The following is a 27,235-nucleotide window of genomic DNA, read 5'->3' as shown; positions in this document are numbered from 1 at the left end:
TTAAGCTAGCAACCGGCCGTAAGCAGGTGAGAGGCCCCTTGCTCCATATTCTTAACCCTCTATACATTAAATCTCAAAAGGCAGCTCCTGCAACCAGACTAATGCCAGCATAGCTCACGTTTCCAACTGCAATATGCTGTTTACAAGAAAATTATTGGATTCATTTGGGATTAAAAGTGGAATATTGGTGAAAATGTAAAAGTAGTCACTCGAGCAAGTTTCAAAGTTGGAATCCAGCCTTGTTCTTGTGCTCTCACCATGCAAGGACAGAGACGCTCTCTGTGAACATAAATGGGTCTTCTTTGTCATAGTCAATGTAGCTACATTCACATGTGCACGTGGATGTTCCTCCTCTTGTATGCCTTCACAGCGAACTGTTGTGAATCAACAGTCTGCTCACCCAAAGTGAGCTCACCCAGCAGTTAGACTCTCTCTGAGACCAGGTCGGGACTCGACAGCTGTGATCCAGGCCTTTGAAATCAAGCAGAGGTTGCTGTGGCCAGCTGCAGACACATTCATTTGGCTGTTTGGAGGGCGAGCTCACGTTTGATGTGGAGGCTCAGGTCGCCCTCCATGACTTGTCGCTGTGCAGTGACTTTATTACGCTGTGACATTTCCAACACATATACACGTGTCCAGAGATGCTGGCGCCATGTCACCATGATCCAGCAAGAGAAGTAGGAATTGTGTGGATTTAGGAAAAAGGTGCATCTGAAATGTGAACTATAGGGGAGAAAAGGCTCTACTTTTATTGTGAAAGTGTGACACCTAAGATCACGCGTTTCCCTTCCCACTCCACGTTACCAGTCTTTTAGTTTTGTTGTGATTTATGGTCGCGTGAGCTTCTCTCTCCGCCCCAGGCCTTAACAAACGCAGCTGAAGTAAAGTCACATTTTACCTGAGTGGACAACAAAAAACAGAAAATAATCCATCAACATTGTTTTCACATGAGCTCAGTGACGTCTGCTGGTGGTTCCTGTTTGCAGTGATAATGTTAGATTATCATAAATGTACGAACAAAAACAACAACTAGTTACGAGGCTTAATGAGGTGAATGACCTCATGCAACATCTCTGCCATGAATTCAATTTACAAAGACATTAATGTCCAGTTTTGGTGTACAAAGTCAGAGAGGTTCGAACTGTACTGCATGTGCTTCAATTTAACTGCAACTATACTGCATTCCCAAACATGGGAAGGGTAGAATATTACGTATATAATTATAATTCAAGATAAACATTTTTAATTTGTTTCCAGTGAAATACAATATTAACAATGACACTGAAGAGCTGTTGTAAAGTCGCATTTTCAAAAAAACCTCTTTTGGTATATTTTCATTTCACTCCATGCGTGACAAAATACAAAAATCAACAGGACAAAAACTGTACTTCCTATAACTGACAGGAACAGTAACTCATAGGATCCCCGTCATCAAAAATTAATATCAAATCCCTCGAGATCCCATTATATGGCTGCTCGCCGTTCGTTCCTCAGCCCTTAACAGAGACATCACATGTCCAATGCTATCAGACAACATCATACACCAGGATCCAACGCCTCTCCTGTCCAGCAAGACCTATCAATTCCTGTTAGCTGCTGACTCACGCCTACCTCGCCAGCCCTGCTCCGCTCATCTCACTGACCATAATAAAAGCTGATGTCTGTCATGGCCCCCCCATTCTCATTTTCTGTCACTGTGCTGCCCTTGGGCCCCCCCAAAATTACAAACATTACCTGATACAAGTGTGAGGAAATGGCTGTGTATCAGCTTTCAACTGAGTCTGTGAGACTGAAAACATGATGGATGCCCACCCTTGATTTGAGGCGGATGGCCGCCGCTCCTGGGTTTGGTTCTGCTGCTGCTCTTTTGGGGGAGTTTTTTTTTTTTTTCACCTATGTGCTTATTAACTCAGGAATTGTTGGGGACATTTTAAAAAGCCTGGGTTCACGCACGTACATTTTAAATCTGTGAGTGCAGGACAAAATCAGAGGAATACATTTCTTTATTTAAATCCCTCTCTCTTCAAAGTAATGACAGACTTTCTGTTAAGAGTTGACACAGATTTAGACAAGTGGGGATGCTCTGGATCCAGGACCTGAAAATGGTCCACGAGGGATGACTATTCGATCAAATTAGCTTCATCTTCTGATTCCTTCATTTGAAATTTAATAACAGGATCCAGTAGCAGGATTTCTGATCGATATAATTATTCCTTTTTCTGTCAGAAAAAGACAGAAACAATGTCTGTCTCTTTATAAAGAGCCATTCTGACTGAGCAGCTATTTGAAGGCTATTGTGATGGCAACAAATCAATGACACTGATTACATCTCAGACTAACCAAAACTAATGCAGGTCCTCACAACTCCTGATCTTGAATGTTTTTAATTCAGAGCCTCAGAGCTCATACTGAACACGAGCTGGTGATGTCTGCCAATAGAGGGAAACAAATGCTGCTTGAAAGCATCACAAGCACACGGCGCTCTGATTTGTGGCTCCGCAGCTGTGCAGAGGAACGCTGAATCTCGTGTGCTCCTGTCGATGCTTCACGCATGGCTGCAAATACACACATACAGCACATGAGCTCTATAAACACAAACACACACACACACACACACACACACACACACACACACACAGCTCCATCACTTGTGCCACCATAGTCCGGGAATTCATTTTCTACAGACCATAATACTGGTGCTGCAAATGCATACTTCACAAGTCCATATTTCCCCTGCGATACTCAAATGATGTCACACTCCCCCTCCATCGATCTCAAGGAAACACAAACACAGATTAAACTGCTACAGAGAAATGTCCTGACAACTTTAGGGAAGACTTGTTTCAAATACTGTTTCATATGACACATATATTCGCATTTAACATTATAGAAGTTTTATACATGATTATATATACGCGCTACAGGCATATTTGTAATGCATTCCTGTAGGCAAAGGCATAGTCTCAAAGTATCACATCCATACACCCTTCAATCTCTGGGCCTTTAGGTAAAACATAATCTCTGTACTTCAGAGCTCTATCTGCCTCCTCTATCACCACACACAGACAAACAGTCACTGCTAAGCACGCACGCACACACACACGCACGCACGCACACACACGCACGCACATACACGCACGCACACACACGCACGCACACACACGCACGCACACACACACACACACACTGCAGGGGGTTATATGTGCTAGCTAGCACATAATCAGTAAGATAGATGCTGCAATTATTGGTGAATCATTCTGCGAGTTGGAAGCGACACAAGATTTGATGAAAACCAGTCAAAATGTGAGAGAAGACAAAAGGAAAGAACCTGCCAACCAGGAAGTCTAAAGGTTAAAAAAAGGCTTGCGGCCATAACCAGCTCTCATTTAGCTAAGGTTTTGAATAAGGAATAAGAAGATTTCTGTGCTGAGACTCAACACCTGCTGTTAAGGCGCACTTGCTCAAGGATAACGGTCCTTCATGATGGTCAAAGACAGCTGCGGTGCAGAATAACACCACACAGCAAAGCTCGATAACTGCACAGTTGAGAAGTGGGTTTTATGATATTTTCTGCATGGTCCTCCTCTCAAGGATCACTAACTTCACTCTCTCACACCCTGTACATTAAGAGCATCAGGGTTTTTGGTGCTCAAAGTTCAATATAGCTGAACTTTGATAAAGCCTGCCAAACGGCCATCGAGTGCAGATGCCTTACCTTTTTGAAAATGTACTCTAGCAAATGTTGAGACGTTGCGATAAAATAGCCAACAGGCAAATAAGGGGACAGCACCAGAAGCTGCTCAACTCAAGACATCCTTAAAGTTTTGGACTAGCAACATGCTGACATTAAACTCAGCCTGACCTGAGTTTAATGTCACTACGTTTGCTGGTCAGCACGGCGCTAGAGGAAAGGGCTTGGGTCGATTAAATCCTATTCACTAAAATAAACTCTGCAAAGTTGAAAGACTCACAAAAGCAATGGATATCCAAAATGAAAAAGCCTCAATAAATGTCATGAAAATCTGTCCACTGAATAGGACTCGTTTGTATATTCCATGTGGAACAGCAGACATAAAACCAAATGCCAGGGAGTTGCCAAAAACTGAAATTGTTCCCACTGAATATCCGAAGTGGATTTTATGGTTATCTAGCCAGAGGTTTGTTCTTGTCATTGAAATTTTGATTTGATGGCGGTGCTAAATGTGAGGTCAGTGAGTCAGCTAAATATCTGCATTCAATTAAAAAAATGTGTCCAGGACCTGAGCCCGAGGCCCTGCCACCAGCAGGAAGCAAGTCTGACTCATTTTTCACTTCTTCTATCCACATCTGGATTTGTATCCAGCAGGCAATACCAGTCTCTTTACTTTAAAAATGAGTATAAACAGACACTGTGGGAGGACAAAAAGAAAATTCATCGCTGAAAGAGTGATGCTCCCTGTCCTGTGTGTGTCATGAATTTGCAGTCAAGCTCATCTATCAGATGACACCGGCGGGACAGTTTGCTCATGAGAGCTGTGTCTGCAGTGTCAAAACTTGGTTGTGGTGAAGGCAGATGATTTAAAAGATGTCGTTGAAGAAAACGGGTGCTCTGGGGCAGAATGACTGAGACAGGTGTATGTGTGTGTGTGTGTGTGTGTGTGTGCGCGCGCCTCATGAGTTGAGTGAGGGGGAGCAGTGTGGGCAGGGTCAAACTACAAGATGTAGCCATCCGGGCAGGAAGGGTTGTGTCCCTCACTCTCCACCTCAGATGAACCAGAAAAGATGCACTTGAACAAATCAACTAAGTAACTCACAATGTCAAACCACTAACACAAATGCCAAGACTATTAATCAACAGGTGAACTTAGGTAACACTTCCTGCTGCTGCTGCTGCACTGCCACACACTTGGAATGAAAAGAGCAACCTCCAGGAACATTATCAGGATGTGTTGGCGGTCGGCAGGACTGACTTTCAAACAAATCTCTAAATAAATGTATTCTTTCCCCGTTTTGTCAACCATAAATATTCAAGTAAATGATGAACCTACCTTGTCTTTCAGCATTTTAGCTTTCCGGCTGTTCTGAACAAGTCGTCTCCCTAGCTTTTTGGCATACCAAATAGAGGCAAACATAATGACAGATGAAATAATAATGGTCTCTGGTCTGCAGTGATAGCCCAAACAGCTTTAGCTGCTGCCCATCTGGACTGAGTGCTCCTTATCAGCGGACTGTAGCACACAGGCGAGAGCAAAAAGAGGGAGGGAAAATGGAGAGAATGATGCTGAGGGAGAGAGAGCATCTGCACAGCCAAATCGGGTCTCCGTTAGCCACAAAAGCGAGGGGAGGGAGGAAGAGAGACACAGAGAGGGGGAGGGGGGGGGAGTAGGGATGGACCACTGCTTCCCACAAGAGAGAAAAAACAAGTGAAACCTGCTGAGAGGTTCACGGAGGTAGAGGGAGGAAGTGGGGATGCTCCTCTCTCACTGCACTTTCACCACTTCATGACCTGGAAGAAATGTTGTCTATACAGCAGGTAGAAAAGCCATCTAGAATAATGCCTGTGTTTGAGAACACTTCGGTGCCAAGATGAGACATAGTTGCTTTTGAGTGGGCTAGCGAGGCAGCGCTGGGCCGCCTGAGTGTGACAAAGTAAACAAACTTGCCTCGGTGTCACGGACAGCGTGTTATAACTGAGGAGCAATGGCACGGCAGCACCTGAAACCAAGAGGTATCTGCCGCTACATTAACATGCTGTTGGATGTGCTGCAGCTCACTGGCTAACTAGTCTGCAAACAAGAGCTGCTTCCTTCATGACCTTGGACAATCCCATTCTGCGGAGGTGCTCTGTTACACAAGAGGAGGATTGTCCATGTCAGACACGCTCTCACTCACTGCTAACGCTACCTCTGGTTCAGGTGAGGCCTGGCACCTGCAAGTAGGCACCATGATGTCAAAAGTACGCTGCGCTCACATAGCTGGTTCAGTTCGGAGGTGCTGCAGTCAATTTGGGGGTTTTCCTCTCCCTCCCTCCGCCTTTAATGATCCCTCTATTCTTCTCTCTGATGTTTCTATGGAGCGCAACAGTTACTGCCAAGGTTAAAAAATGGCTGCAGAGGCACACTTCCCATTTATTTCCTATATTGACTTTCCAGTGTATCTTTAAGGAGAGGAGCGAAGTCAACAGGCTGGCGGATGAACCATGACCACGAAATCATCAATTAGAAAAAGCAAAGATATCAGACCTCATGAACGACCTTAGCAGTTCCATCCAATCAGACATGACATGATACTTCCAGTCCAATAAGCATTTCAAGTAACTGTATTCTGTGCCTAGCTGACCACTTGATATCGCTAACTTGTCACTGTCACTAATGTCGACATAATATCTAAACGTTTAAAGTTTCTTGTCAGAAAGAGAAACCACATTTGTGCGGTTCGGTTCCTCGAGAACGATCACGGGGATCTCCATGGTAACAGCACACTCCACCAGTCTGATGCGTTGTGATTCAAGGCCTCTACAGGAGCGGACACCAACGTTTCACAACGGGCTTTCTGTCGGCGGCTCAACCTCAGATGGTGACGACATGATGTCTATCGATCCAATTCTCTATGTAAAAGGGATTTTCACTTCCTCATGGCTGAAACTCTATTCTTCAGTTGTTCAAAGGCATGAGAGGGGCTCCAGTGTGGCAACGCATGTTTCCTTGTGAGTGTCGTCTGACACTTTGTTAAAGTTAAGGAGCAGGATGTGTTTTCACGATCGAGCTAGATAAGATGGGGGGCTGCTGGTGCGTGCGCTGCCTCCGTTGGTCTGACTCGCCCCCACGCGTCAGCTCCTCTCACACGAACTTCTCAGAACAAGTGGCGATGAGGAGCCTCTGGTAGCTTGACAGGTGATGTCTTGTTTGAAAAATAACCTCCAAAAGGTAACATCATTGTAGATGATAGCAGCTGGGTGGTGGGACTGAATGTGTGCATGTGTGTTTGCCTCTTCTCCAAACAGAGTCTTTATCAGCATGGAGCCAGGACCTGCTGTCACGTGACTGGTCTATACTCAACCTGCTCTCCAAAGTCTCTCCCCCGTGTATTGCTCTTCTATGAACATGCATGTAGCCGCTAACAGAGATGAGTGAGACGTGATGTCAGGATTACACCTGACCAGCTATGATTTCTCAGATTCAAGATGATTTAATAGGAAGATTTTAGAGAGAAAAATTTCAATCAAACTTGATTTCAGACACACAGAAAAGTAATACAGACATAATGGGCGGCATGGCTCAGGGGGAGAGCGGTCGTCTAGCAACCGAAGGGTCGCTGGTTCGATCCTCGACCCGGTGACCATGTCAAAGTGTCCTTGAGCAAGATACTGGACCCCGAATTGCTCCTGATGAGTAGGTTGGTGCCTTGCATGGCAGCCTCCACCATCAGTGTGTGAGTGTGAATGGGTGAATGAGATGACACTGTAAAGTGCTTTGAGTGCCGCTGAGGTAGAAACGCGCGATACAAAAATGAGTCCATTTACCATAATAACATAAACAATCCCAAACACATGATATGAAAATATAAAAGCAGGTCAAATTGACATCTCAGTTTGAAAGCAGTTGATCTATAAACTCTCTCGTAAGAGTTTTCTGAGTCTGGATGAACAAAGAATACAGGTCTTCTCGGTCAGAGTCTCCATGATTGTGTTCTTCATCCAGCAACTCATCAGCTTCTGCATCAGCCCTGCCCAGAGCGCCTCATGCAGGGCCAGGACTGTCCGTGGATCTTAAGAGCCATTAAAGAGCTCAAGATGCAGTCAACACAATCAACACACAACAGAAATTGATCGTTTTATCGCACCACAACAGGCAGGTGAAAGCTGTCGTTGCATATATCAGGAGTTGTGTTTCATTGTTGTGCTGACAGGCGCTGACATCACGCCTCATCATCATGATCCAAATTAATACTGCGAATCCATGCACGACCTTCCACCGTCTCTCCATCATCTATCAACTGTGAACTCACACATTCTGCATTTTCTTCTGGGCTTCACTTCAAAACTCTCTAATCGATTGCTTGACTTGCTTTGCATTCAAATAATTCTGAAACACAAACAAGACACACACCATTGTTCCTCCAGCATCACGGCATGTGTGTGTGTGTAGGTTTGTTGACAGTGTATCCTGGACCAACCTGTAATAACACGGCTGCCCTTCAACCACTAAAGAGTAAGAGAGCTGCAGGCTAATAGCCAGGAAGGAGGACACCTCACAGCTGAGCAGTGGTCAACAGCAGCGAGGCCGGGCTGTCATGGCTGCCTCAGCCTGCTGGCTTCAGAGACTTGCAATGAACGCAGACGGCACAGATGACGACATTTTCAAGTATAGACATTTCGCACATATCTTTCCCTCTTTTTTGACCCGCATACTGTTTTGGAGTCAACAGTCATTCAGGCATTCTAGAACATGAGTCGGGCAAAATCAAGCTTTTGTTTCACCAAAAAAATAAGGGAATCCCAAGGACGGGAGAAGAACAAGAACGGGAAAGATGTCCAGATAGTAGCACTGCTGATGCTCAGCTTCTGCTGCTGTCGCATCAGCTCACACGAAGATAATTAACACTGTCCATGTAAAATGGCATTCAGGCAACACCTGGTGGTAAAGGAAATAAATATTCCTTTTTGACATGCAATCTATGATGAAGGCTCATTCCACACGCCAGCGTGATTGTTCAAAGGGCAGGTTTTCAATCAGGAGATTGGGCTAATTATTAAAATGTAAAATTGGACTGACACCTTTAGAACCTGCTGTGGAAAGGTTGTTAGACTTGACATTTGCTTGGCAAAGCAGGACGTTTTAGACTCTATTAATGGTTTGATTACCTGTGCTTCATTGATTATTTATGATATGTCTCAAGCCACAGGTACGGGGTTCATTTTGTACTTGTTTTTGTTCATCAGCCACAATCAAAACCACTTGTTTTGTTGCTGCTGCACAGATGTGACTGTCAGTGAAACCCTCTGGAGTATCTGTTTGACGAATGCATCAAGAGGAGCGAGGCAGATACAGCAGCTCAGCTCAAGTATGCGGAAACAAGCTGAGGCTTCAGCCATGTTGCATTTTCACGTCGTGGTCGAAAACAAAATCAGGAGTTTAGAAGTTCTGAGACCTTCTTTTCATTACATCAATATTTTTTGTGTCATTTTGTGTTAGCAGTTATTTTCTGGTGTTTCTCAGATATGCACCCAGCAGAAGTGTTACACAGCTGCAAAAATATGGTTGTCATTGCTGTTTTAATGAGAGCAGGGAGGGTGGTGGTGGTGGTGGTGGTGTGATGGGGGGCTTCATCTCATTACTCATCCCTACTGAAATGTTATTTTGCACGAGGGACTGTTCGTGTTCAGGTCAGTTCACACACCTGTGAGTGTTGCAGTAGTGAAGTTGACTCCCTGCCGCATGGAAGCACTGAGGCATTTACAAAAAAAACAAAAAAACATTTGTAAGATTTTGGTTTTGTTTTTTTACTAAAATGTGTTACGAAATATGCAAACTCCTCTCATCTCCAAAAAAGCCGGACAAAAGTACACGACCTATATACGACTCACACAAGACAAAACTCAAGTCGTAGAATACAACAACTCTTTACAAAGCTGCTCTTCATGAGTATTATATATATATATATATATATATATATATATGTATGTAATCTGAGTTTTTTCAAGAGGACGAACAGGTCCTTCAAGACACGTCGTCGTAACTTCAACATCTATTCATGCTTCACCTTGCTGCTGCACCTCCGCTAATGACTGGATTTCTCACAGGTAGACAGAAACATGAGCAAAGAAATGCTAACGCGGCTCTAAAAGGGCAATTTCTGCTCTTCACTGAGCGAAACATCCGGCTCTGAAACTGTTAAACACGAATCGCGATGAGAGATGCCACTTTGACACATGATCATTCAACAAATACTGAATGAAATAATATAATAATATATAACGATATTACAAAACCTGTGAGTCGAGCCAACAAATATACACTTAATGTGAAAAGTACAATCTGAATTGTACTTCAGGAGACACAAGTATTGATCGAGTGAACCTCTGAAGGACTTGTGTGTTCCTTTAATTGTATTTTTATGTGTCTGCTTCCGAGAGCCTGGAGCGTCAAGGTTGGTTAGTCTGCAGTATCTGCATCCTCACTAAATACGGTTGATTCTGATTGGCTGTCAGGTAGGACTGGAGGAGGCCTTCGCCATCTGGAGCTAAGGGTCCTGGAGTCCCCAGGGTCAACCACCAGTTCTATTGCAGAATACAGGAGAAAACTTTGTGCCTGACACACACACACACGCACACACACACACACACACACACACACACACACACACATACATGCGTGTGTGTGTGTGTGTGAGAGAGTGAAAGGTCTGTAAGGTGGGAGGAGAACTCAGCAGGGATGTGGCAGCTCTCGTCAAGCCACCCTTGGCTTTGCAAAAGAGGTCATCCACCTGTATTTACATGTTCTGATTCTTGACACCAATTTCCAGGGACTAAAGGGGGGGGGGCAGTTGTGGGCACCAGGCTCTTTATGCCTACAACAAAACTGTGGCGTACTGACACCCCTCAGTTGTTATGGACTGACAGGATCGTCTGGATTTGAGCATTCGGAGCAAATGAAATACATCAGTGGGGAACATATTGCAAAAAATTATACTGCAAAAGATGAAATTTAAAAGACATCTCTGTATATTTTTCAGTAAAGGACATCCTCCAACACACACACACACACACACACACACACACACACATACACACACACACACACACACATAAAATTTTAGAGTAGTAAAACTGTCGTCTTTATGTGTTTGCCTTGACTACTGCAACTAATCTTCTGATTGGACCTCCATAAATGTTGCGATTGAAATATTCAAAGGGAGAAATAACAGGTGAGAGAAGGTAGATTTATCCTCCAGCCAGTGGCTTCTTCGTCTTTTCCCATAATAATTCAATGTCATCCAGAGTCCCCCAGATAATGAGAGTAATAAAACAATCTAATCTCTGTGTATCAGAGCACAGGAACAGCTTTTACTCGAGTCAAATAGAGGATGATGACACTCAAAAACACACACAGTCATCGGAAAAATCACTCGCAAATGACAAGGTCCGATTAAACACACCAACACTCCAAACACGGGGGCCAGCCCACCTCTAGAAACCTGGTTTTGAATTGGAGCTGGTGCTCCATCTTGAAGAGATCTGCTCGTAAGCATGTTTGCAGGTGGGAGAGTGAATACAAATGAAAATGAGACGAAGACAGACTCGTGTCTGATGTCTGTCAGTGACGGCACCAAATTCACTCAAAGTGTCAGATAACATCTGAGTGGCTCCAACAATAACCAGACTTACTGTACTGCACCGCTGCAAAGACCTGACAAAAGCATCTGTTAAACAAGCACGGAGCCTTTTCAGTTGTTTTCCTCTGGTCTCTCATCTGCCTCTGCTGTGCTTTAACTGCAGCAGGATGAATTATTGGGCCCATTGTTATGCACAAGTTGAAAGAAGAGCTGACTGTATGTAGCTTTTACATTTTAATTAGCATCGTATCTTAAAATGAGCTCAAGCAGCCCTCTGCTTCTACTGTTATTAAACGCCATTGAGCTACAATGATGTAGCTAAATTTAAGGAAGTGATTCCATCAGCGTTTTATTCAGTGTCATATCTCACTACAACAGAGGGCTCCTCTTCTAACTTTGGTCCCTCCCAAGCTGATCATCTGCTGGATAGTGCTGCAGCCTCACTGGCAATGACACTTGACTCTATTGCCCTTCGAAAAGGGAAGATAATAAACTCACAAACTCACAAATTAAAGCGTCGAAACCAAAAACTTGAATAGAAATGGCCGTCCAATCTGAAAGAATCTCACGTAGACCCTCTGCATGCCTCAGCATCCTTCACGGAGGAAACAGCATTCAGTGAAGCTTCCCCAACAAACCTTCGCACTGTCTTCAGGCTACGATTCAAAGCCCCACGAACTAACTTTATTTAAACACTGGATTTAAAAGCCTACTCCTAATCCAGGTGTCTAATCCAACTACACAACAGCGTGATCTGTGATGCCTCCACAACTGAGCGACTTCCTACACACCCAGGGATGCACCCATTCCTTGCAATAACTTGTGTTTCCACAGATCCACCAGAGCTCCAACCGCCGCCTGCATCGCCCCCAACCCCCCTCTTATTCCCTACTGTTACACCAGCCTGCGCTCCCCTCCCATGAACCAGTCTGCCATCCAGTCCCCCATCAAGCTGGCTTGCTCTCCCTGCCTCCTCTACCAGAAGCTTCCTTCTTCAGCTGTTATTAACATTTCCATGTTTCCCACATTTTGTATTGTAAACTGTTTTCTTGTCTGTAACAACATCTACTGCACGTCTGTCCGTCCTGGTGAGGGATCCCTCCTCTGTTGCTCACCCTGAGGTTTCTCAGATTTTTCCCTGTTAAAAGGGTTTTCTATGGAGTTTTTCCTCAGTCGATGTGAGGGTCTGAGGGCAGAGGATGTTGTCATGATGCCATGTGAAGCCCTTTGAGACAAACTGTTGGTGAAAACGGGCTCTACAAATAAAATTGCCTTGCCTTGCCTGATATTCCATCCATCAATCCATCTTCTCCCTCTTCTCCTGTTCAGGGTGGTGGGGGTGGAGCCTATCTCAGCAGCCTTCCCCCTGGACAGGTCACCAGTCCATGGCAGGGCCAACACATAGAGACAGACAACCATTGGCTCTCCCAGCCACGCCTACGGTCAATTTAGAGTCTGGATTAACCTGGTCCCTCTTGATGTCTTTGGACTGTGGAGGAAGCTGGAGTACCAGAGAGAACCCAGCAGGAACAGGGAGAACATGGAGACTCACCCAGAAAGACCCTGTGCTCCAGCCGGGGCTCCACCCACAACCTTCTTGCTTGCCTGATATTCAAACTTGCTCATAATTTTTCTTTTCCGCTGTTTAAATGTATATTTGTCATTTTTTGAAATTCAGAAACAAAAATAAAATAAAAAATTAATTAATTAACAGCCTTTCAGCCCTTAATTATATTATGTTTGAACAAATTCAATCCTTATACTTTGCGAAACAACCTTTTACTTGAACCCTGACCATCACTGCCAGTGTCAAAAAAGCAGCGTGGGGTATAGAAATCATACTGATAATTTGGTGCATCCCCACATATGATAATAGTTGCTTTTGATTACTCAAACTGACTAACAATTGCATCAAACAAAGGACTTGTCTCTGTATGAGCTTGTTGCTGCTTTTGACACCATTCATGACCAAATGTACCCTATGAACACAGGGACCGTACATAGGCTCTCCTGGCTGACCTCAAAATACTTCAGCAAAGAAATACAACACAAGGGAGTCAAATATACAATATAAGTCAGAGGTTGAGTCAAGGTTCTGTACTATTACTATCATTTATGTTCTATGTCCTGGTCTCATCTCTTTTCCCTCAACCCAACCAGTAGAAACACATAACCTTGGGTCTGCCTGAGGTTTCTGAAGGGGTTTTACTGATCAGCACCACTAACATGCTAGCCTAAGCCTTTGATCACTAACAATCTGGGCCTCCATTCTCCAAAGCTCCCCTTTGGGGCTCCCCTGAGGAGGCCAGCTGCTCAGTTTGACAACCTCTGTTCCTGTTCTATATGAATTAAACTGACTTGACTCGTCCCAAAGCAGCAGCAATTATGTTGCAATTTAGTGATTGACAATGACAACGACGTTAATCTAGATGATGCTTGCAATTGTACAACCTTACATTAGGCAGATGGCTGTGGACAATTCGCCCTGCGAAGTCACAGCTGCTTGCTAGCTAGCTTAGCTTTGGGCTAGCCAGAGCTCATATCCCTGACAGCATCTTTATCATCATCTATCGTCATCTTTAACTACTACATTCAGTCATCGGTAAACCCCAATAAGACCATTTCTCACTGGTACGACATCATTCTTGCAACACATGTGACCAGCAGAGGTAGCTAGCATGCTATATCTGCTTCCAGCTTCTTGTTCACCAGAGAGTCAGTGCTCACAATCCCTGTCAACAACAGTCTCACACTGGACCACCAAGGTTGGAACCATGTCACCAAACCATCCTGAAATCTACTGCTAACACAGAACACGTCAGCCAGTCACCTCGTCCTCCATTGTCTGACCCAACAGGAAGTCGGTGTTGTCAGTGTAACTGTTGTTAAATCTCCTTCTGCCTTGTGTTGTGTGAATTATGGACCGACAATCTCTTCAGCCTTAGACCGGACTTTATTGCCTCTGTGTTCAGCCTGAAAACATGCTGGTCAGGCACGTAGGCACAGCAATGCAGCACAGCTCTATAGAAAAGTTAGTAAATGTTAGCTTAGCTGAGGAGCTAAGGAAGCTAACTGTAAACACTGACAAAATTTAACCAGTTTGGCTCATTAAAGTGAGGGCAATGCAGTCGCCGCCTTCTTACATCTGGTCAGACATTAGCCACGTTTACATGCAGACTTTTTCTTCATTCCGATTGAAATTATTCCGTCTGAAGAGTTCGGGTCAACTGTTTACATGTGACATGATCTCTTCCGATCTGGTGTTTACATGTGCCACTTCATTCAATCAGAACCACCCATAATTTCGTCCATCGGCTCGAAAAACTGAGAGTTTGTGGGATCATATCCACTTTTGTTGTTGTGCTGTTTAGCCTTGTCGTAGCCGGTCTTCAGAGTTTTCCAGTGGTTTCTAATTTGTTCGACGCTTCGGTCGATGCCGGCTTCGTTGAGTTTTTCGTGGACTTTTTTGAACAGTTCACAATTTCTTGTTTTCCTACCGTCTTAGAGTGCGATAATGTTCAGGTCTTTGAAAGTTTGTATGAAAAAAAAACCTCTCCGCCGCAGACCAGTTCTGTGTGCTTGGAAGCCGCCATTTTTATCAAGTGAGGAAACGTCACTGCGCATTTACATCAAGACAGAGCATGCGCATTTGATCGGTTCGGGAAAAGGAATATTCTACCCCTGTGAAACGAATGAAATTCCATTCGGTTTAGGCCTCTTTATTCGGATTGAGGTGTTTATATGGAACATTTTAATTCGGTTTGGGCTTCTAATCGGATTCTAATTGGAATATTAGGCTCCATGTAAACCCAGCTATAGTATTATGATATCTGTGTCATTGGATTATGTTATTTTGACGCTGTGCTTCCTGTAACCTTCCGTGGGAACAATCCTCTCTCACTGGCACTGTGCTGACGTCACAGTCAGTATTTATGTGCTGAGGAGAGACCCGCCAACCAGTGAGGTTTCACAATACCTGAACAAACTAAAATGTGATTGGATGTGATTGTGGCAAGTGGAATCAACCACGAAACTCTGGTACACCAGCATCAAGCTTGCTAGCGCCACCCTCAGCTCCAGAGGGTGAATTAGTCTGCTACCTCACTCAGGCATCCATGCTTTAACAATGGGCCAACTCACCCACCGACTCACTCCCTCACACCCCTGTCGTCTATCTTGGGCCAGCTCCCTTCTGGTCTTGCCAAAGGAGAACATTTACATCCTGATTACTAGCCCTGGTATGGTAGAAGACCCCAGGTCTTTCATGAACCCCTCCCAGCCTATAAAGAGCCACATCCTTCAACTTCCCATCCCCAGTTAGTAACACAAGCCTTCTATCAGAAAACTGTATATTCTCCACGCCCAACCCACATCGCCGAGGTGATGTCATGGGACTAATTGAGCCCTGAAGGACATCATGAAGCTATTTTTACATGCTGTGTAGCAAATGGATGTGGACTTATTAAATTGGTGCAGCATCCATTTAACATGTTCTGTTGCAAGGGCTTCTTGGTAAATGGGGTAGCACAGTTGGCCAACCTCTCTCTGCAGTTACTTAGGATTTTATTTAGTGTCAACTCCCCGTGCATACCAGACCTGACTGACTGAAAATCCACATCTGCAGCAACCTGAAGTGGACGGACTACATTGAGTACATTACTGCCACAGCTGAGGGATTTCACTCCATCCTCTATTAAAGTATGGAATGTCAGCATGAGCCCTTCTAAACAAGGGTCCAGCACCAGTAATAAGCTGCTCTGGAACTACAGCCCAGACATTTCAAAATGTAAGATGAAGAAATTGGTGGAAAACAATTCTTTCAATACTACTACTACCACGACTACTAATATTATTAATAATAATAATAATGATAATGATGAAAATAAATTAAGGCTTAATTCAGATCCATTTGTAGTGTGTGGTCTAGTATTTCTATCTATTGTCATAGACACGGCCACCCCCCCCCCCCCCCCCCACCATAAAAAACATTAACAGTCCAGCAGCCTTCACCCTGGACAGGTCATCAGTCCATGGCAGGGCCAACACATAGAGACAGACAACCATTGGCTCTCCCAGCCACACCTACGGTCAATTTAGAGTCTGGATTAACCTGGTCCCTCTTGATGTCTTTGGACTGTGGAGGAAGCTGGAGTACCAGAGAGAACCCAGCAGGAACAGGGAAAACATGGAGACTCACACAGAAAGACCCCGTGCTCCAGCTGGGGCTTGAACCCGGAACCTTCTTGCTGGGAGGGTACAGTGATGACCACTGCACCATCGTGCCTCCTTCAATGGAATTATATTGAACTTAAATTTCCACATAAGCGTTTAAAGATACAGTATCAACTATAATAGATATCTTGGTGTAGATTTTCTAAGTGACTATTTTTTTTTGGACTCCAAAAATCTTACAACTACCTCTGAACTGACAGTCATTCCTGTCAAATTTTATTGAGCAAGTATTGTATCGTGTTGTTGTACTTTTTTTTTTTCAATTTCAGTTCATTGAGTCCTGATGCTGCAAGCTAAGTATCTTAAGTGAGACAGTAAATATTTGTGCCTGTGGAAGACAGAGTCACTGGAGGAAGACAGTTGGACATTAAAACACAGTAGAATGTCTCAGAATGACACATTAAAGACATAAAAGGACAACTGAGGGTCTCAGAATGACACATTAAAGACATAAAAGGACAACTGAGGGTCTCAGAATGACACATTAAAGACATTAAAGGACAACTGAGGGTCTCAGAATGACACATTAAAGTGCAGTTGAGCAAGTGTGCGACTATTATGTCACAAAACCTCTGACTTTGGTGACAGCAGAGAGCAAAATCATACTGAAACCATGTTGAAATATGGGAATACAGACATCGAATTTAGGTGTCAAGGGTTTGGATCAATTCCAAAAAGTTAGGTTTGCCTCCAATATTAATTGAATATTACTGTGCGGCAGCATACTTAAAAGTCTTCATTTGATTCAAATAACCACAAAAATAACATCAAATAATTCAAATGGCTTCCTCAATGAAATTGAGAATGATGTAAAAAAGAACATCCTCTAATATCCCAAATCATATATATATGTGTATATATACATATATATATATATATATATATATATATATATATATATACACACACACACACACACACACACGTACTTCCATCTGTGCCTGCCTGCAGTGAACTCTGTGCAGTTTTCAGCAGCACACTGAAACTAACCATTGCAACTACTACACAGCTGTAGGTGCACCTCAGGGGTCCGCGTTGGGTGCACGTCTCTTGGATGGCTGTAGTTCGTATGACCAGAGCGACCTGTGATGACGTCTGTGTATAGCAGTGATCCACAACCGGCGGGCCCTGGGCCGCATCCGGCCCACTGGCTGCCTCGTTGTAGCCCCCTGTTATTCCTTCACTGTGTGCTGTGGCTGGGTCGGCACATCAGGACAAGGTGAGCAGTCTGGCGTTATTTTTATTTTTTTTCAAACCCCAAACGCCATGTTTATATTCCACCCTGCCCTTGTGAGGTACACCAAAAATCCACAAGCGACCGCACGTGCACTTCACTCGTACCCCCACCCCCCTGGACGCGACATACTGGCCAGGACTCGTCTCCGTGCCAACGACACACAGACAACCTGTTACTGGGCCACTCAGAGTTCACTGCTGCGAGTGGAATTTTGAACTTTCACTTTAGTTTCTGGAGCAGTTTTTTAAATTTTAATCAGTTTATTTACCTGAACGGGACCTTTGGTTTGATCTTAGCATCGATGTTAGTTTGGAGCTCCTGAGATGCCTGACTCACCAAGCCTTCTTCACCCTGCCTGACATATTTGCTTTGGATTCATGACAGGGGTCATTTTTTTGTTTATTCAACTATTTATTTTAATTTATATCGAAATGGAAATGGCATTTTATTGAAAACGGTATTTTGTTTTGAATATTACCGTCTTATCACACATTATTGACCGACCTCAATACATGGACCTTTAACTCATTGAAAAAAATTCTTTGTGGCCCTCAAAGATTTCTATCTGAGTCCCTCTGGTGTACGGTATGAAAGTCCTTGTTGACCTTTGCAGCCACAGTTTTTGCTTAGAGTTTTTGAGATAAACCACATTGTCACTGTCATGATAACAATCACTTTAAGAACATTTAATCTTGAGAGAATAATGTCCTAAACCCAAGCTTTAATGCTTTCCTAACTACATGATTCCTTCTAAGATTTTTGTGTCTGAAGCTAAACAAACCTTAACCACATGGTGATAAATTCATCAAACACCAAACATGAAATCCTTTTTGGAGACCTGCAGCTTCTCACTTGATGTAAATCGAGCTGTCGAAGACGTTCCTGCAGTGTCGCTGTTTGAAATACTGGGCTGATGAATGAGGATGTCCTGCGCTGTCAACTGGACTCCAACAGTTGATCGTTCGAATCGGAGTTAAGAATCAGCGGTTGTTATCTAGCTGCCCCCCCCCCCCCAGTGAATATAAATACAATGTCATTTTCTCAGTCTAATTTTGAAAAGGGCAACTTTAAAAGCATAAAATGTTAAATTAGGTCATTTGCCAGCTGCCAAATGAGTACAAATGCAGCTGCTCAAACAATAAAAAACATCTTCTTTGAAAGTCTGAATGAATAAAAAGGGTCAACAAACATCGGGGGTCTGGGCCAGCCTTTGGCTACAGACTCAGAGTTGAGAAGCTACAGCAGCACTCACTCTATTAGTACTAATGGCTGCTTCCCTTTAATGGCTTTCCAGTGCCCTTGTCCTTTTTTAAGAGCTGACCTCTTTTAATGGTCGCCCCATTCTTTTCTTGATATGTCAAATTTAAATGAATTGTTTCGTACGTCTTACTTATTGTCCAAGTCTTTCATCATCTTCTCTCCATGCTCAAAGGAGGGTTTTTTGTTGTTGTTGTTGCCTTTTAACATGGGTACACGCCCAGAAACTATTACAAGAGAAAATAGCTTAAGTGCACGAAAGTGACCTCTTTGAGCAAATTAATTAAAGAGGCTGACACACTGTTTCTGAGTGCAGACAGCCAGCACAGCAGTGCTGGGATGGACCTGTGGCGTTATTTGTGGTGCATTATTATGTGCAATCTGGGCCTGATGGGAACTGATGTGTGACCGGACCGTCAGCAGAGTTGGGCAGTCACACTTTCCGGGGAATTCTGACCCCTTGTGATATCTCCCATCATTTCTCTCCCCTTTTTTTTTTTTTTTGCAGTCTTGAAATGGTTTTTCCTCCAACAGCAGAAATATATATGAGCACACTCCAAGGCTCATGGACCAGATAATTATGAAGGCAACTGAGATAGACTTTTTTGACTTGTGTAATTTATCGGGGAGACTGGGGTACCAGGTCAAGTGGGTAAGTTCTTGCCTTGCTATTATGTCGCCATTAGAGGGTCTTCTTTAAAAGTGAAAAACTATTTTTTTTATTGATGTCACAGAAAAGCAAAGCACACTGTGCTGAGCAATAATTTATAACTTCTTCATTCTACAATAAAAAACGTGAACTTGAACATTATTTGTAATAATCCCCTTCGAGTTGGCAAAGGAGAGACTGAAGGATTCTACTTTTGCTAGTGACACGCTTTCAGCTAATTTTAAAATATAAAGAAACATGGCCGTATGGGGCAACTTGTTTCTGTCATTCTAGGCTATGCCTGTTAGCACTAGCTCATTCTTGCATTGTATGCCAGTCCCACCCTCAAAAACTGGTCCATGTAAGTGGAAAAAATCTCTCTTACACACGAGTGAAGGTCGCTGAACGGCAGGCACAGTGCAACAGAGCTTTCAAAAAGAAATCCAGAATGATAAGGAAGTTCATCTGGGATCATTTGTTTTCACTCTCACTTATAACCCGTCAGTAAGAATGAGAGCCGATCCGACCCCGGGCCTTGACCTGGGTCTGGGGGGAGCCTGCAGGTGTCTTCAATGAGCTCTTTGTTAATCGTAACTTTGTTGCTAGAACAGCTACTGATAGTGAAGCTGACACTCAAAGCGCCAGCGTTGTTGACATGAACAACTGTGTTCAGACGACGCAAAGGTCACATCTGTGCGGAATGTTCTGATGACACATTCCTGGTAGCGCCCAACAACACAAGTGCGACTGGAGAGAAGGACGTCAGATGTTCTGAGGCAGCTGACTCGACCTCATCGCACAGCCGACCTTGAACATCTGAACTGGATATCCATGAGTGTCCAGAGCAGGGGTCACCAACCTTTGTGAAGCGGAGAGCTGCTCCTTGGGTACCATTTTGAAAACATACAAAATTTGTTTTTTTACCTCTTTATATAAAAACCTGTTAATACATAGATAAATCTGGGACAGGCCTGTTGTCATTTTCAAATTCACACCAATGCAAGTGTGATTAAAAAAATAGAAACAAAAAATTAGATGCAGCTCACTGGTGAGTGGTGCTGTGGTGAGCTATTTTGAGAACAGGCCCACGGGCGACTCATGTGGTCCTTGCGGGCGACCCGGTGCCCGCGGGCACCACGTTGGTGACCCCTGGTCCAGAGGAAGATGTCTCTGAGTCTCCAGCCCGTTTCCTCTGACTGATGAGTTCCTTCACCACACAAAATTCCTCTACACAGTAAAACCAAATGTAAATTCCAAATGCTTTTGTTTGTAGCAGTAATTTAACAGCTGCACTCAGGGTGGAGGCAACTTCAGTGACTACTGACTCATACTGGACTGAAATGTAACTGATTTTGTTTTAAACTGCGTGTTGCTCTGGAAAACATTTAAGTTTTTATTTCATATTGTTTGTGCCACAGTACATAACTGAGCTTTGTTGATTTCTCATTGCAGACCTTGCTGACACATTCCTTTATCTTTTGAATTCGATCTTTCTGGGTGAGTCTGCATGTTCTCCCTGTTCCTGCTGGGTTCTCTCTGGTACTCCAGCTTCCTCCACAGTCCAAAGACATCAAGAGGGACCAGGTTAATCCAGACTCTAAATTGACCGTAGGCGTGGCTGGGAGAGCCAATGGTTGTCTGTCTCTATGTGTTGGCCCTGCCATGGACTGGTGACCTGTCCAGGGGGAAGGCTGCTGGGATAGGCTCCACTCCCACCACCCTCAACGGGAGAAGAGGGGGAAGATGGATGGATGGATGGATGGATGGATTAAAAGCCATTCTCAAAAGAGAAGGAGAAAAAAATACGTTATTTAGATTAGAAATAATTTGTTTCAAACATTTTTTAAAAAATATTTATGCTGAGTGATGCATTGACTCAACATCAAATAAAAGTACTGCATTTATGCCTAACTTAATGTAACTGTAATTAATTATCTCTCCCCAAAACTACCAGTAAAAAAATCTTATTCTAATCATGCGATTAACGGGGAATAATCACAGGATAAAAAACATGTTTTAGTGCAATTAATTTTTTTAATCAATTCATAATATTCACTTTTATTTCATTCTGTCCAATAATTAGTAAAGACACAGCTACACTAGCTTGTATATCTAGAGAGGACCTAAGAGGAGATATTCTGAAGAATCTCTGTCAAGAAAGTCTCAACCCAATGAGTGAAAAGTGCTGTTTTATCAAATCTAATAAATATTCATGCATCTGTTCATATGAATAGTTTTCTGCATAGTTGATCATTTGGCCTAAGTGAAGCTTCTCCATCTGAATCTTGTTCATCTCAGCTATGTTTGGCTGCTTAATCTCTGAGCACTGTTTGATTCGTACGTTTTCCATCGGTGTAATGGAAAGTGCTTTGCCCCTCTATATTCCAACAGTATAAATTAAACCAGTGCATTTACAGGGCAAACAGCAAAGTGCAGCAAAGGGAGCCAGTAAGAATGTGATGTAATGAAGGTCTAAGAACCTCAGCCAATGAAAGGTAGAGGCAAAGAGACAAACCAACACTCGAAAGCTTCAAAGCAAAGCGGTTGGATTGTCCTGGCACCTGGAAGCAGAATCATTTCTGTAGGCTGAGGTTTGAAGGAGCACAATGCTGGTTGTGGACAGGATGTGGACTTTCGTCTCCAGTGTAGTGGTCACATTCCTTATTCAGTCTAGTGTCATCAAGTAGGAAACAAGTCATCCCCACATTGCAAAGAGGTTTTACTGTTGCTTTACAATGGCTTGGTTCACAGCTGGAATCAACAAGTTCAGGTATCAGCGTACCTAAATTGCACTGAGGGTGCCTTCAGATCGGAATGCTCAGACCTGCGACACACGATACACGTTTATCCTTGGCAACACTTCCTTTCCTGGGTGTCCTGATTGTAAGTGAAGGACACATTAATTGGCATGTTATCAACATTGCTTTTTATCAAAGCAATACTCAATCCAAACAGCATATTTTGCCTTTCAAATACTTGAGAATAGGTGCATTGAGCTCGTACACGTCCCCCCCCCCCGCATTACTTTGTGATTCCAGAATGCTGGAGGAGCCAGCCATATATTCTTAGACTGCAGATACTGATGACTATTTGAAGCATCCCAACCTCCAAAACTACACTAAAAGGTGGATATGATTCCTAAATTAGTGTCTCTGAATCACGACGGTTGGTGGCAATACTGTTATCTATGTCTCCCCTAACACAGTGGCAGACAATCCATCAATCCATTTTCAACTACTGATCCTGTTAGGGGTCCCAGGGGGGTGGAGCCTATCCCAGCACCCTGGACAGGTCACCAGTCCATGGCAGGGCCAACACATAGAGACAGACAACCATTGGCTCTCCCAGCCACGCCTACGGTCAATTTAGAGTCTGGATTAACCTTTAGAGACTTTTGCAGCTTCGTTGTCGCACAGAGCGGTACAAAAAGTCATTTCTGCCGCAAGCAATAGCTCTGTACAATAGTCACATTTGATTTGATTTGATGGTCACTTCACTGTACTTTTTGTAAATATCCTGTACATCTCCGAACTCTTCTCATTTTGCACACTTGAACATTGCACATTACTCATACAAATGACAAGTTTACAGTATTTCCTTATTTAATTTTGCTCCATATTCTGGCACAATGTAGATTTTAATTTTATGGTTATTTTATTAAATTTTTGTATTTTTTGTACTTTTATATTGCTGCTGCAATAAGAGAATTTCCCAGTTTGGGACAAATAAAGTACCTATCTTATCTTATCTTATCTCTTATCTAACCTGGTCCCCTCTTGATGTCTTTGGACTGTGGAGGAAGCTGGAGTACCAGAGAGAACCCACGCAGGAACAGGGAGAACATGGAGAACATGGAGACTCACACAGAAAGACCCCGTGCTCCAGCTGGGGCTCCACCCGGAACCTTCTTGCTGGGGGGCCACAGTGAGGACCACTGCTCCACCGTGCCGCCCAGCTGGCAATCCAATTCAAACCAATCCTAGAGTTTTCATGAGGCAATCAGGGTCTCCAACCGATAAGATGAGAGAAGAAGAATTATGACAACAGAATCACAAGAAGCCCCTTCATCACCACTGGAAAGGCGTGCGTTAGAATGTGCATCATTGATCCAACCATGTTCTTCCTCACTTGAGCACAAAAAAATGACTTCTGCTGCAACAACCCTCATTAAACCATTATTCATCGCCCTGTCTGATTGACAGAGAAGTAATTGCTGCCAAAAAAAGTGTGTGTGTTTTTACAAGCTGATATAACCATGCAAAGAGCCTGGTGATCAATAAACAACGCAGGATTTTCAATCAATAATGTCTTCCCTGAGTCACTCTCCAATCTGCTGGATTTGGCTGGTGAGGGAGGGGCTACATGGACAAACCATAATTCTTGCCTCCCTGCTGCCTTTACAATTACACCGGCTGTATTAAAGCCATTTTTCATTCAAAAGTCCTCTGGCTGAGAGGAAACAAACAGGGCGAGCACAGAATTTGCAGCTGTGTTCTCAAGTCCTGGACCCATTAGTCCTTCTCGATCTGAGGCAGGTCCTCCTTCAGAGCTGCAGCCCACCAGGAAACGTGAGAATGTTGATGTGCAACGGAAGAGTGTCATAATGCACTTGACATTAATATTCATAACGGAGCGATCTTTCAATTACTGAGTTCATTTTCTAATTAGTTCACATTCAGGTATAATGAGAAATGTGCATCCACAGAGAACAGTGTCAGTTTGATACGACAAAAATTGGAAGCAAGTCGAGTTCGTCATCTGTCAGGTGTGCTTACTGGACTACTGACCTGACATAGAGGCTTGATGGTGCGTGAAACCAGGGCATGCAAAGAAAACCCACTGAGACAGGGGGGCAGATGAGCCCCTGTGCCACCCCAAGATGTTCAAAGTAATCAGCTGTGTTATCAAGCAGATCGCGGCCAGTGCTACAAAGCAGGATTAGAGGATTAGCGAGGTAACTGCAGGGTCAACCAGGGGCTTTCTCTTCCACAAAAAGGTGGTTAGCAATAGCACCACAGTAACTCACACACCAGACCTAACCTGAGCAGGCTAGGAGGCTAAGGTCAATGCCGTCACCATCGTGGGAGAGTCTCTCAGGAGTCAACAAACCTCAGCTCTTCCTGACGAGCTCTACCGCAACATACATTTTCAGTTGAGGGAATCATTATCATGTACCAGTAAGTGGAAGCGTGTGTAGCGAGTGAGATGGATCACAATCACACAGCCTCCACTGCTTTTCCTCAACTGGCACCTTTATGGAACAGCGAGAATGAAAAGTCTGTTAATAAGACGGCTCGTTGTCACAGCTCTCCCTCCAGGTTTGGCTGGGTTTTATGACTTTGTTTTTCTTATTTTTGTGAAGGATTACAATTTGTCACTCTGCACCTCTCCATTCTGGTGATGAGTCAACTTGTACCAACACTGCCTCTTTCGTGAGTGCAAACAAACAGGTGAGGAAACACTGGGTTGATGAAACACAGTTGTTGTACCACTCATCACTGATTGCAGTCGCTGGGTTTTTTGTCAACCCAGGTAACTTCAAAATACCCTGGACCTGCTGAGGTTAACATGTAGCACAGGCCCAAGGTCTAGTCTCTGGAATCAGGACTGGAATTTCTCAGCTCTGTAAGAATTACTGCTTTCGCATTGTAGATGGATTCAGTTCTGGTTCAGATCCATATTTCTTGGTTATGGGTCTGTTGAATATCACTCTGATTACCCTTAAAGTGGGACTGCCCAATATAAGTATAGCCCATTAACCTTTTACTAATTTATGACAGTCAAGACCTAGCAGCACTTTCACGTATCAGTGCGTTTTTTATTAACAGTGCATATGTCCTCAAAGGATGACACTGAGATATTAGCTTGAACAAAGGCAACCAGTGTGGACATGGAGAGTTTGTTGTTGAAATCCCAGGAACCAGACATGAACAGGCACGGCCCAGTCCTTGGAGCAGAGCTTTTCCTACTATTTAAAAGATGCATAATTAAGTAAAATGTGTCTACATAGGGGGGCGGCACATTGGTGCAGTTGTTAGTACGGTCGCTTCACAGCACGAAGGTTCTGGGTTCGAGTCCCGGCTCGGGCACGGGTTTGCATGTTACAGGTGCATGCAGTCTCCATGTTCTCCCTGTTCCTGCTGGGTTCTCTCTGGTACTCCAGCTTCCTCCACAGTCCAAAGACATCAAGAGGGACCAGGTTAATCCAGACTCTAAATTGACCGTAGGTGTGGCTGGGAGAGCCAATGGTTGTCTGTCTCTATGTGTTGGCCATGCCATGGACTGGTGACCTGTCCAGGGGGAAGGCTGCTGGGATAGGCTCCACCCCCACCACCCTTAACAGGAGAAGCAGTAGAAAATGGATGGATGGATGGATGGATGGACACACAAAATTGCACAGCAGCGCAAACATGGTACGCCTTTATACAAGCGTAGCACAAACCCCTCTCATATTTGATCTACAATGAATTAGTTTTGAGCGATGAATAAGAAAGAAGCTTTCAACCATTGTTAATGAGTCCATGTGCCCAGACATACAGTACTCCTACAACAAATAGTCTGGACATTACAAACAGCAAAACTCAAAGCACTTTAGGGAAAACACAGTCTTTTAGCATCTGAAAGAAAGTTTGTTAGAAAAGCAAAGAACTGTTTCTCCAACTTGTTGCATTTGCTATCTAAACAGCAATACGCCATGCAACATGCAAGTAAACCGGCTCTTTAATGTAAAAGACGATGGGACTAGTTCCAACCGAGTTTATGTACTGAACTCTGAGTGAGCACATCCAAAAGGCACTTGTGTGGTGCGTGTTAGGCAGACGAGTACCGTATGTGTTGGGTAGTTTACACGGTGCTTATTTGAAACAGTAAACCAGTTCATTGCTATGGTCAGTTACTCACCACAGAATGAATTACATTTTAATGAGTCAGTTTGTAATTATTTCTTCAACCGTTGGAGAAAGTTTTGAGCAAAATCCATCAGTGCATCTTCATCTCTCGTATGATTAGCATGTTGACCACACTGAACAAACAGACATTTGCCACCAACTCTTGGAGTGATTAATGCCATTGATTCAACAAAATCTGAACCTAGTTCCAAATATTCCTCTTCTTCAGGCACTAAAAGCTGAAGGTCTCTGGCTAACCTAGAGAATCCTTGACAAAATAAAAGCAGTATATTCCTTATTCAGAGCCTGTAGGGGATTTAGCATCTATGCTTTTAAACATTATGTGGGTGGCATGGCTCAGGGGTAGAGTGGCCGTCTAGCAACCGAAGGGTCGCTGGTTCGATCCTCGACCCAGGTGACCATGTCGAAGTGTCCTTGAGCAAGATACTGGACCCATAAATGCTCCTGATGAGTAGGTTGGCGCCTTGCATGGCAGCCTCCACCATCAGTGTGTGTGTGTGTGTGTGAATGGGTGAATGAGATACCACTGTAAAGCGCTTTGGGTGCCGCTAAGGTAGAAAAGCGCTATATAAATTGAGTCCATTTACCATTATCCATGATTGTTAAAAAAATCATACCTCAGTCTCCCGTCAGAGGTGA

General features: G+C 43.8%; 1 protein-coding gene across 29 annotated transcripts in view; it reads right to left on the bottom strand.

Annotated features, from left to right (window-relative positions):
- Positions 1-27,235, bottom strand: part of dlg2 (discs, large homolog 2 (Drosophila)) — a 190,777-nt gene that overhangs the window by 64,953 nt on the left and 98,589 nt on the right. The window contains exon 1 of one of the 29 annotated variants that reach the window (XM_086226433.1): positions 5,028-5,065. The exons of the other annotated variants lie outside the window; for them this stretch is intronic. Within the exon in view, the coding sequence (XP_086082559.1) occupies positions 5,028-5,042 (15 nt within the window). The 5' untranslated portion in view covers positions 5,043-5,065. Of the gene's footprint in view, positions 1-5,027; positions 5,066-27,235 lie in introns of those variants that run through there. 29 annotated transcript variants of the gene reach the window in all.

This window comes from Aulostomus chinensis, chromosome 15 (genome assembly GCF_037954235.1).
Source record: "Aulostomus chinensis isolate RoL2024-O1b breed Wild chromosome 15, RoL_Achi_v1.0, whole genome shotgun sequence".
Classification (NCBI taxonomy): domain Eukaryota; kingdom Metazoa; phylum Chordata; class Actinopteri; order Syngnathiformes; family Aulostomidae; genus Aulostomus; species Aulostomus chinensis.
Note: the sequence above shows the minus strand (reverse complement) of the source record. Positions and strands in the feature narration are given on the sequence as shown.